Source organism: Capricornis sumatraensis, chromosome 1 (assembly GCF_032405125.1).
Source record: "Capricornis sumatraensis isolate serow.1 chromosome 1, serow.2, whole genome shotgun sequence".
Lineage (NCBI taxonomy): Eukaryota > Metazoa > Chordata > Mammalia > Artiodactyla > Bovidae > Capricornis > Capricornis sumatraensis.
This window is the reverse complement of record NC_091069.1, coordinates 232,613,641-232,626,254: the sequence shown is the minus strand read 5'-3', so window position 1 is coordinate 232,626,254 and position 12,614 is coordinate 232,613,641. Positions and strand designations below refer to the sequence as shown.

The following is a 12,614-nucleotide window of genomic DNA, read 5'->3' as shown; positions in this document are numbered from 1 at the left end:
ATTCTATTTTTTTTGGCTCACTCTCTGTTTTTGAAGAATTACCACACAACATTACCTTGCACAGCATCGCTCTATGGGAGGGAACTTTTCTGGCCATGGAGAGGGGTAGGTGAACTCTGTGTTGCTGTCAAACCAGCACATTAGGCACTCACTATGTTGATTTCTTTTTCGCTCTTCTTTTTTGAGGGAGTGGTTACATGTCTCCATGGCTTCTAACAATCGCTTCTGAATATAACATTGAAGAGAAGGGTCAGAAACATAAAAATTTTGTAATCTTAACACATAGAATGAATCTTTTCCCTCAAAAAGCAAAATTACTATTTGTGTTCTTAAAAAGCAAAAACCTTAATAACAGAATTCTTTTCAATTTAATTACATGAAAAACTGATGTGCTATTCTTGTTTCTAAGGGCCTTAGAATATTTCTTGTCACTACAAATTCCTCTGAAAATATTACTCCAAGAGCAGCCACTGAAGTGTGGATAAGAACAGCAGAGAATCAAAATTTAAATATGAATTTATCACAATTCACTGCTCCTTAATCACTCACATTGCAAATGTGCATTAATATAGAAATGTTCATCTTTATGATTATCTTTTATATTTAATGCAGTTCCAATGAAAATCACAATGGTTTAAAATATATTTTTCAAAGGAAAAATGATGTTAGTGTTCATACTGGAAGAATAAACATTGAATTGCAAAGTTATCAAAAACTTGTCTTATGAGATCCTCTCACTTTTTTTATAAAATCACCTATAAGCAAAACACTTAAGTACTGACACCACAAAAGGCCCACAGATGAGAAGAACAAAATAAATAGTTAAAAACCAAATCCAAATACATGTCAATTCCAGACACTTAAAATAATGTTTTTGTCCAGCTGGGAAAGAAAGCACATATATATTTCAATATCATACTATATACAAAATAAGCAGTAATGAGACAACAAAGTATTAGAAGAAAATCTAGGAAAGTATTGATAATTTGTAGTGAAAAATTCTCAAGTAAGGCAGAAAAAAGCCTAGCCATTTTAAGGAAAAAGACATTTTTAACTAAAAGAAAATATATGTGATAAAAGAGGTCATGAACAAATCAACAGGCAAATGCCACAATGGGAAAAAATATTCCGAGCATAAAAAGAGTTGCTCAAAATCAAAAAAAGAAAATGAGGGAAAGGATATAAACAGATAATCTATAAAAGGGAAAATGCAAAAGACAAACACACATAAAAATATATCAAATTAGGGAGCAGGTAAAAATAAACTTGAATAATAATAAAATGGCATTCTTTATCATCAGTAGACAGGTGAAAATTAACAATAACATTCAGGACTAGAAAAGCAGAGAAGTAGGTACTCTCAAGTATTGATGCTATGAATTAGACCAATCTTTTTGAAAAAGAATCTGGTAAAATCAGTTAAAACGAACACCATACACTCCCATTAACCAAGCATTTCTGCTTTGGGGATTCTATTTTATAAAAATAAAATTACCAATACAAGAGAATGTATTAATAAACAAAAAGAATACATAAATACATAAGTACTTTTATCATAGCATTGTGTACAATAGCAAAAACATGAAGAGTTGTAAGACTCTGCAAAATAAGTATGGTGTGTTCTCATGTACTTTTCACCAATGATAACATCTTACATAGAGCCACGGTAATTATCAAAACTAGGAAACTGACACTGGTACACCATGACTACAGACTTATTCAGATTTCAGTGTGCTTAGTCGTTCAGTTGTGTCTGACTCTTACGGACCCTATGGACTATAGCCTGCCAAATTCCTCTGTCCCTGGGGATTCTCCAGCCAAGAATACTGGAGTGGGTTGCCATGCCCTTCACCAGGGGATCTTCCCAACCTAGGGTTCGAACCCAGGACACCTGATTTGCAGGTGGATTCTTTACTGTCTGAGTCACCAGGGAAGCTTCAGATTTCACTCGTTTTATATGTAAATACTGTGTATATACAGCAGTATGGAATTCTTATCATACATGCAGACTCATGTGTGTGTGCTCAGTCGCTGAGTGGTGTCTGACTCTTTGCGACCCCTATGGACTGTAGGCTGCTAGGCTCCTTGTCCACAGGGTATTCTTCAGGCAAGAATAATGGAGTGGGTTGCCATGCCCTCCTCCAGGGAATCTTTTCAACTCAGGGATCGAACCCAGGTTTCCTGCAACGCAGGCAGATTCTTTACCATCTGAGCTACCAGGTAAACCTCATGTCAGTTCAGTTCAGTCGCTCAGTCGTGTCCGACTCTTTGCAACCCCATGAATCGCAGCCGGCCAGGCCTCCCTGTCCATTACCAACTCCCGGAGTTCACTCAAACTCATGTCCATCGAGTCGGTGATGCCATCCAGCCATCTCATCCTCTGTTGACCCCTTCTCCTCCTGCCCCCATCCCTCCCAGCATCAGGGTCTTTTCCAATGAGTCAAATCTTCACAACAGAAGCTGGAATCAAGATTGCCGGGAGAAATATCAATAACCTCAGATATGCAGATGACACCACCCTTATGGCAGAAAGTGAAGAGGAACTAAAAAGCCTCTTGATGAAAGTGAAAGAGGAGAGTGAAAAGGTTGGCTTAAAGCTCAACATTCAGAAAACGAAGATCATGGCATCTGGTCCCATCACTTCATGGGAAATAGATGGGGAAACAGTGGAAACAGTGTCAGACTTTATTTTGGGGGGCTCCCAAATCACTGCAGATGGTGACTGCAGCCATGAAATTAAAAGACACTTACTTCCTTGGAAGGAAAGTTATGACCAACCTAGATAGCATATTGAAAAGCAGAGACATTACTTTGCTGACTAAGGTCCGTCTAGTCAAGGCTATGGTTTTTCCAGTAGTCATGTATGGATGTGAGAGTTGGACTGTGAAGAAGGCTGAGCACCAAAGAATTGATGCTTTTGAACTGTGGTGTTGGAGAAGACTCTTGAGAGTCCCTTAGACTGCAAGGAGATCCAACCAGTCCATTCTGAAGGAGATCAGCCCTGGGATTTCTTTGGAAAGAATGATGCTAAAGCTGAAACTCCAGTACTTTGGCCACCTCATACGAAGAGTTGACTCATTGGAAAAGACTCTGATGCTGGGAGGGATTGGGGGCAGGAGGAGAAGGAGACGACAGAGGATGAGATGGCTGGATGGCATTACTGACTCGATTGCTGTGAGTCTGAGTGAACTCCAGGAGTTGGTGATGGACAGGGAGGCCTGGCGTGCTGCAAGTCATGGGGTCACAAAGAGTCAGACACGACTGAGCGACTGAACTGAACTGAACTGAACTCTTTGCATGAGGTGGCCAAAGTATTGGAGTCTCAGCTTTAGCATCATTCCTTCCAATGAAGACCCAGGACTGATCTCCTTTAGAATGGACTGGTTGGATCTCCTTGCAGTCCAAAGGACTCTCAAGAGTCTTCTCCAACACCACAGTTCAAAAGCATCAATTCTTTGGCACTCAGCTTTCTTCACAGTCCAACTTTCACATCCATACATGACTACTGGAAAAACCATAGCCTTGACTAGATGGACCTTTGTTGGCAAAGTAAAGTCTCTGCTTTTCAATATGCTATCTAGGTTGGTCATAATTTTCCTTCCAAGGAGTAAGCATCTTTTAATTTCATGGCTGCAATCACCATCTGCAGTTATTCTGAAGCCCAGAAAAATAAAGTCTGACACTGTTTCCACTGTTTCCCCATCTATTTCCCATGAAGCGATGGGACTAGATGCCATGATCTTTGTTTTCTGAATGTTGAGCTTTAAGCCAACTTTTTCACTCTCCTCTTTCACTTTCATCAAGAGGCTTTTTAGTTCCTCTTCACTTTCTGCCATAAGGGTGGTGTCATCTGCATATCTGAGGTTATTGATATTTCTCCCGGCAATCTTGATTCCAGCTTGTGCTTCTTCCAGCCCAGCGTTTCTCATGATGTACTCTGCATAGAAGTTAAATAAGCAGGGTGACAATATACAGCCTTGACGTACTCCTTTTCCTATTTGGAACCAGTCTGTTGTTCCATGTCCAGTTCTAACTGTTGCTTCCTGACCTGCATATAGGTTTCTCAAAGGCAGGTCAAGTGGTGTGGTATTCCCATCTCTTTCAGAATTTTCCACAGTTTATTGTGATCCACACAGTCAAAGGCTTTGGCATAGTCAATAAAGCAGAAATAGATGTTGCTTTTTCCACGATCCAGGGGATGTTGGCAATTTGATCTCTGGTTCCTCTGCCTTTACTAAAACCAGCTTGAACATCTAGAAGTTCACGGTTCACGTATTGCTGAAGCCTGGTTTGGAGAATTTTGAGCATTACTTTACTAGCGCGTGAAATGAGTGCAATTGTGTGGTAGTTTGAGCATTCTTTGGCATTGCCTTTCTTTGGGATTGGAATGAAAGCTGACCTTTTCCAGTCTTGTGGCCACTGCCCAGTTTTCCAAATTTGCTGGCAACACTTTCACAGCATCACATTCCAGGATTTGAACTAGCTAAACTGGAATTCCATCAACTGCACTAGCTTTGTTCATAGTGACGCTTTCTAAGGCCCACTTGTCTTCACATTCCAGGATGTCTGGCTCGAGGTGAGTGATCACACCATTGTGATTATCTTTGTCCTGAAGATCTTTTTTGTATAGTTCTTCTGTGTATTCTTGCCACCTCTTTTTAATATCTTCTTCTTCTGTTAGGTCCATACCATTTGTGTCCTTTATCGAGCCCATCTTTGCATGAAATGTTCCCTTGGTATCTCTACTTTTCTTGAAGAGATCTCTAGTCTTTTTCTTTCTGTTGTTTTCCTCTATTTCTTTGCATTGATCACTGAGGAAGGCTTTTTTATCTCTCCTTGCTATTCTTTGGAATTCTGCATTTCAGATGCTTATATCTTTCCTTTTCTCCTTTGCTTTTCGCTTTTCTTTTCACAGCTATTTGTAAGGCCTCCCCAGAATGCCATTTTGCTTTTCTGCATTTCTTTTCCATGGGGATGGTCTTGATCCCTGTCTCCTGTACAATGTCATGAATCTCAGTCCATAGTTCATCAGTCACTCTGTCTATCAGATCTAGTCCCTTCAATCTATTTCTCACTTCCACTGTATAATCATAAGGACTTTGATTTAGGTCATACCTGAATGGTCTAGTGGTTTTCCCTACTTTCTTCAATGTAAATCTGAATTTGGCAATAAGGAGTTCATGATCTTAGCCACAGTCAGCTCTTGGTCTTGTTTTTGCTGACTATACAGAGCTTCTCATCTTTGGCTGCAAAGAATATAATCAATCTGATATCGGTGTTGACCATTTGATGATGTCCATGTGTAGAGTTGTCTCTTGTGTTGTTGAAAAAGAGTGTTTGCTATGACCAGCACATTTTCTTGGCAAAACTCTATTAGCCTTTGCCCTGCTTCATTCAGCATTCCAATGCCAAATTTGTCTGTTACCTCAGGTGTTTCTTGACTTCCTCCTTTTGCATTCCAGTCCCCTATAATGAAAAGGACATCTTTTTTGGGTGTTAGTTCTAAAAGGTCTTGTAGGTCTTCATTGAACCGTTCCACTTAAGCTTCTTCAGCATTACTGGTTGGGGCATAGACTTGAATTACTCTGATACTGAATGGTTTGCCTTGGAAACGAACAGAAATCATTCTGTCGTTTTTGAGATTGCATTCGAGGTCAGGGGTGGCAGCCGAGAGGAGCTACTACATGTCCGAGGTCAGGGGTGGCGGCCAAGAATGCCAGGGTGCAATGGCACAGGAGCGGCCAAGAGGAGCTACCCCACGCCTGAGGTCAGGGGCTGCGGCTGGGAGGAGCTACCCCACGTCTGATGTCGGGGGCAGCAACCGATAGGAGCTACTCCACTCCTGAGGTCAGGGGCGGTGGCAAGGAGGAGCTACCCCACGCCCAAGTAGTGATGGCTGTGCGGGCACAGGAGAGCCTACTGTGCGGGCACAGGAGCTACTCCATGTTCAAGGTCAGGAGGGGTGGCTTTGAGGAGATTCCCTTCATCCAAGGTAAGGAACAGCGGCTGTGCTTTGCTGGAGTAGCCATGAAGAGATACCCCACGTCCAAGGTAAGAGAAACCCAAATAAGACAGTAGATGTTGCAAGAGGCATCAGAGGGCAGACACACCAACCATAATCACAAAAAACTAGTCAATGTAATCACACGGACCACAGCCTTGTCTAGCTCAATGAAAGTAAGCCATGCCATGTGGGGCCACCCAAGACAGGCGGCTCACAGTGGAGAGTTCTGAAAAAATGTGGTTCACTGGAGAAGGGAATGGCAAAACACTTCAGTATTCTTGCCTTGAGAACCCCATGAACAGCATGAAAAGGCAAAATGATAGGATACTGAAAGAGGAATTCCCCAGGTCGGTAGGTGCCCAATATGCTACTGGAGATCAGTGGAGAAATAACTCCAGAAAGAATGAAGGGATGGAGCCAAAGCAAGAACAATACCCAGTTGTGGATGTGACTGGTGATAGAAGCAAGGTCCGATGCTGTAAAGAGAAATATTGCATAGGAACCTGGAATGTCAGGTCCATGAATCAAAGCAAATTGTAAGTGGTCATACAGGAGATGGCAAGGGTGAACGTCGACATTCTAGGAATCAGCGAACTAAAATGGACTGGAATTGGTGAATTTAACTCAAATGACCATTATATCTACTACTGTGGGCAGGAATCCCTTAGAAGAAATGGAGTAGCCATCATGGTCAACAAAAGAGTCCGAAAACTTCATGTAACCACCCCTAAAACTGGAATACAGGACTGTCACATCATTGTAAAGAAACTCCTTTGCATTATCCCTTCATAGTCAACATTCTATCCCCCAAAGACCTGTTTTATATTATAATAATTTTATCATTTCAAATATATTACATAAATGGAACCATATAAAACCTTCAGAGATTGACTTTTTCAGTCAAATGAACTTTTCCCCATCCTTTGTTTATATAAGTAGTTCTTTTTATTGCTGAGTAGTATGCCTCACAGAGTTGGACACGACTGAAGTGACTTAGCAGCAGCAGCAGTATGCCATTATATGAAGGTACTGTAGGTTTTTTTTAATCCATTCACTCATTGAAAGATATCTGAATTTTTTTCCAGTTTGGAGTTATCACAAATAACTTGCTCTGGACAATAATGTAAAGGTTTTTACCCACATTTATAGCCAGCTGTTTCAGTACCAGTTGTTAAAAAGCTTTTTCTTTACCTCTTGAATAGCTCTGATGTCTTAATTGAAAATTTGTTAACTGGACAAGTATAGATCTAGGCTATTGGCCTCTATTCTGTTTCACTGATCTATGCCTATTATGATGTAGGAAACATACTGCCTTGATTACTTTAGCCTCATGATAAGTCATGAAATCAGATAATGAAAATCTTTCAGTATTGTTCTTCCTATAGATTGTTTTAGCTATTCTAGATACTTTGCAATTTCATCCAAACTTTAAAACTGGACTTTTGATTTCTATACAAAAATTTGCTACATTTTTGCTGAGATTATGCTGAGCCCAAAGATCAATATGGGAAGAGGTTATTTCTTAACAATATCAAATCTTCTATTCCTTGAACATGGTATATTCTTCCGTTTATTTAGGTCTCCATATCTCAACACTATTTGTAGTTTTCAGTGTGCATCCTGTTAAATTTATAAATGTGTATTTTATATTTCTTAATGCTACTGAAAGTAAAAGTCTTTTTATTTAAAAAATTTATATTTTCCAATTTTTTGATGCTAGTATATATAAAAACAATTGAATTTTGTATAGATTTTATATTTTGTGACCTTGCTAAATTTACTTATTGTTAATCGTATCTTTTTGAAGATTCCTTAGAATTTTCTATTTTTGTAGTAATGTTATGTGCATATAAAAACAATTTTTCTTCTTCCTTTCTAATGCCTTTATTTCTTTCCCTTGACTTAATACAGTGGACTCCTAATACAGTATTAGAGAGAATTGATTAGAATAAACATCGTTGTCTTAAGCTTGATTTTACGAAGAAAACATTAAAAATTTTACTATTAAGTATATTGTTAGCAGTGCATATGTGTGTGCCAAATGACTTCGGTTGTGTCAGACTCTTTGTGACCCTATGGACTGTAGCCTATTAGGTTCCTCTCTCCATGGGTTTTTTAAACATGCACTTTATTTGGTTTTGACGTCCCTGGTGGCTCAGACAGTAAAAGCGTTTGCCTACAATGGGGGAGACCAGGGTTTGATCCCTGGGTCGCGAAGATTCCCTGGGAAAGGAAATGGCAACCCACTCCAGTACTCTTGCCTGGAAAATCTCATGGATGGAGCGGCCTGGTAGGCTACAGTCCATGGGGTCGCAAAGAGTTGGACACGACTGAGCGATTTCACTTATTTGGTTGAGGAAGTTCCCTCTTATTTCTAGTAGTTGAGCATTTCTATTAAAATTGGGTGTTGAATACTCAAACGTGGTAAATCACATTGAAAACCAACACTATATTTCTAAAGTAAATCTCATTTGGTTATGAGTATTATCTTTCTATATTATTGGATCCCATCTGGCTTGACTGTGTTAAAAGTTTTGCATCTACCTTAGGAGGGATATTATCAAGTAATTTTCTTTTCTTATAGCACCATTGGCTATTATGCTGGCCTAATATATTGGGAAGTGATTATTCCTCTTCTATGTTGTCAAAGTTTGTATAAAATTTGTATTATTTCTTTCATGAATGCTTACTAGAATTCACAAGTCAAGACATCTGAGCCTAGAATTTTTCTCCGAGATGATTTTAAATTATGAACTAAATGTCTTTAAAAGATATAGGATTACTCAGATTTTTATTTTTTTTTTCTGTCAGTTTTGCTGAATCGTGTTTAAGGAACTGTGTTCATTTCATTTAAGTTGTTAAATTTGTTGGCATAAAATTGCTTACAATATGCCTTATCGATTTTTAAAATAATTATAGGATTTATAGGACACCTCTTCTTTCATTCTAAATTTATGTGTTCTCCCCTGGTGCTCTAGTTTTTTAAAGCCTTTTCTGATCTGTCTTCCTAGGATTTATCAATTTTATTAATCTTTCAAGAGGATCAACTTTTGGTTTCATTGATTTTTCTCTATTGTTTGTTCATTTTCCATGGATTTCTGCTCCTGTCTTTTTGTTTTCTTCATTCTGCTTAGTTTAGATTTAAATTGCTCTTGTTTTTCTAGCTTCTTACGGTAGGAAGTTTAATTTACTTCAAAATATTTTCTTGTTTAGTATAAGTACCTAGAACCTTAAGTTTCCCTTTTAGGCCTGCTTTAATTTTATAACACAGATTATGATATGTGTTCTCATTATCATTCATATAAAACATTTCAAATATTCCTTTAAATTTCTTTAATATATGGATTATTTAGAAGTGGGTTATTTGATTTCAAAATTTTTATAAATTTTCGGAGATCTGTTGCTGATTTTTAACTTAATTCTATGTGGTCAGAGAACATTCACATTACGATTTTACCCTTTTTAATTTATTAAGACATTTTTATGCCTTACCAAATAATCTTGGTGAACAGTCTTTCACTTAAAAATGTGTATTCCTTAGTTGCTGGGTGTACTGTCCTACAAATATTAATGAGGTTAAGTAGGTTTATAATGTTATTTAAGTCTTTGATCTTTGGTAATACTCTCTGTTCTGAAGCCTACTTGGTCTAACATTAGTAAAGCAATGCCAGCTTCCTTATAAGTTTTGATGCACAGAACGAAGATGAGAGTAGTTAAAATTCATTAACACAAATGGTGATTAAAATCCATTGCTCATTCATTTATGTGAAGTAATCTCTAATTAAAATACAAGTGTATATATAACCATTTCATGCACTGACCTCATCAATAAAAGGTATTAGTACCACAGCTTCCCATTCCTGTTGTTTCCCATTCAGGTCAGTTTTAAAATCAGGTGGATAATATTCTATAATTGGTGAATCGTCACTGGTCATCAAATGCTGTGAAAACATAAAATAGTGTAATAGAAATGTAAGAACTAATATCAATGTAGCTTTTTCTTAATATATTAATAATATTTGTTTACCTATTACAATTGAAAATTTCTAAGCAAAGCAAAAGTAAGTTTTCACATCTTAGGTATGTTACAGTATACTTATTATATTTTGATTTTCAAGTATGAGACTTCTTATTTCACTGCCACTCATCACTTTCTCATTCCACTAAGCTAGTTATATAGCCAAACTATCCTTACTCTGAATTTTATCATCTTCCATAGTCTTTTCACTCTACAAGGCTCATCTAAATTCTGTTTTTCCATTTAGATTTCAGTTCATTTCACACACTCCATTTTTAACCTTAGACAATTTATTTTCATGTCATAATCAACTGATTTTATTAAGTTATATAACTGTCATCTAAGATAATTTAAAAATAAAAAGAAATCCTAAAATACAAGAATCTCTTTACCACCAATAGCAAAGATAGAAAGCCCAATAAGACATGTTTTTAATTAGAGATTTTATAACAGAAGTAGATAAAGAAACCTAAAGATATCCTCTAGGAAATGAATACAGAAGATCATGACATAAAAAATTTTAAAGAAATAAAAGCATATTTCTCAGGGTAATATTCAAAATAATATAATCAGTATGTCATGGGTACAGAAGAATCAAAACACATGTGGCTATAGAAACTTGCATGGCTATATCAGTCCAGAATGGTTGAGTATCAATTCTTAATGTATTGAAGATAGGAAAAAAAGCATCAAAGAAACTAAAGGAAGGAAGGCCATGGGCCAGAATGAAGGACAGGTTAAGTTTCAGAAAGATTTAGAAGGAAGCTGGATACTGTTCAAGCAGTGAAGGTATGTGATATGTATATATTTATGTGTGTCTATATTCCTGGCATAGGCCACAGAATTAGAAGAAGAGACTGATGCTCTAGAAGAACTAAACTGAAGTTTGCCCTCAAAATCAGTTTAGCAGGCTTAGTGTAATTTTGGTGACCCAATCACCCCTGAAACAGCTTTCTCCTGTTACATGAAGTATGTTAATCAGAGAGAAGTTTTTTATTCCATAATTTGATAAATGAAATTCTTAAAATCCAAATATATATGGAAGCAGCAATTTTGTTGAGATAAACAACTTATTAGAATCATCCATATTCTATTAGGTAGAGGGTTAAAGAGAACAGAAACAAAATCTAGTATCTGGACAGAGCAGATGGCTTTAGATTTTGCCAAGCTCAATTTACTTTCATCAGTGCAGAGACAAACTAGAGATGTGCTTAAAGATACTGAAAACAAAGAAGCTATCCTTTGAATGGTTTATGAAATGTGTCTGCATTTTTAAAACAAGTTAACTTTAAATCAAGGAATTACTTTTCAAGGGACTTGCTTAAGAAATACTATATTTGGAACTGAAAATAAATATATTTAGCTATTAAAGAAATTTGGTATGATGTTTCTAGGTTTGGAGGAGGAACTCCTAAATATTAAAAATAACACAAATACATTTAATTCTAAAACCCACCTGGTAGCATGCAGGAAGTAAATTTTTGCTAGCTGCTGGAAGTACAGCAAGAAGCTGTTCAAATGGCTTAAAAGGTTTTCCCAGTTCAAAATGGATTTTGAGTGTACTGATGTTGCGGATATCAGACAGGAAAGGTGCATAATGGTACGGATAAAACCTGTAAGACAAAACTGAACTTTAAACAATTGACAAATTTTATGAAACAGATCAATAGTTAGAATATACTTTTCAATATTCTATTTTAACAGCTGTGCCTCCGTGTGTATGTTCAGTCGTGTCCACACATAGCAATAATTCTAAAGAAAAAAAATCACTCACAATTATGCCACATGAATATAAGAAATTAGCAATGTTGGAAAATGTAGATTACTTGATGACAAGTATTTTATTTCCTTAATTTTTAAAGTGGTTTATATTTCAAAAATTTAGATGTACATAATTGAAGGGTATATATATTAATAACACATTTAAAATATAATTTATTATTTATATAAATAATACAATGACTCCAGTTTCAGAAGTATTGAGTGTGAATCTTCCGAAGAAGATTCTCAGAATGAACTAATAAGCCAGTCAGAAGACATTCAGTTACTTCATGTGGGCCTGAGCTTCTCTCATGAAGACATAGGGAAGTCTGAGCTCATATGGTTGTTACTAGTCAGCTCTAAGAATCATCATTTTTGAATTAGCTGTGTATACATATATATATTGTGTTTGTGATAAGGATTAAACCATTTGTCAATCATGCACACTATTTGTTTTTAAAATCTTCCTATATCTAACATGAAGAAATATTTTTAGAAATTTCAAACATAATTTTTTAAAAATTTTAAAAATTTCAATGTTCTTAATGTCTGACTAAAAATACCAAAATAAAAGCCAACAGAATATTTTTATATTCCACAATTATGGCATACTTCAAAAGAATGGGAAAATTTAGGAGGCAGAATGGCATGTGGAACAATAGAAAATGTAAAGACTTCGAAAAAAAAAAAAGAAAATGTAAAGACTTTGGAAATCAGATAGGCATGTACTTGGATATTGGTGTGTGATACTGGAAAGGCTATTTAACCTCTCTGAGCCTCATCTGTCAAAAGCAGAAAACAATATTTACTTTAAACAGCTTTGAGGACTAT

The 12,614-nt window shown here is 36.7% G+C and overlaps 1 protein-coding gene across 1 annotated transcript in view; it reads right to left on the bottom strand.

The window, feature by feature from the left end:
* LOC138076876 (5'-3' exoribonuclease 1-like) overlaps positions 1-12,075 on the bottom strand; it is a 78,925-nt gene extending 66,850 nt beyond the window's left edge. The window contains exons 1-4 of the mRNA XM_068969206.1: positions 12,071-12,075; positions 11,479-11,635; positions 9,826-9,945; positions 56-225 (exon numbers count right to left, since the gene is read on the bottom strand). Coding sequence (XP_068825307.1) covers positions 56-225; positions 9,826-9,945; positions 11,479-11,635; positions 12,071-12,075 — 452 coding nt within the window. The remainder of the gene's footprint in view (positions 1-55; positions 226-9,825; positions 9,946-11,478; positions 11,636-12,070) is intronic.
* Positions 12,076-12,614: the final 539 nt, after the last annotated feature.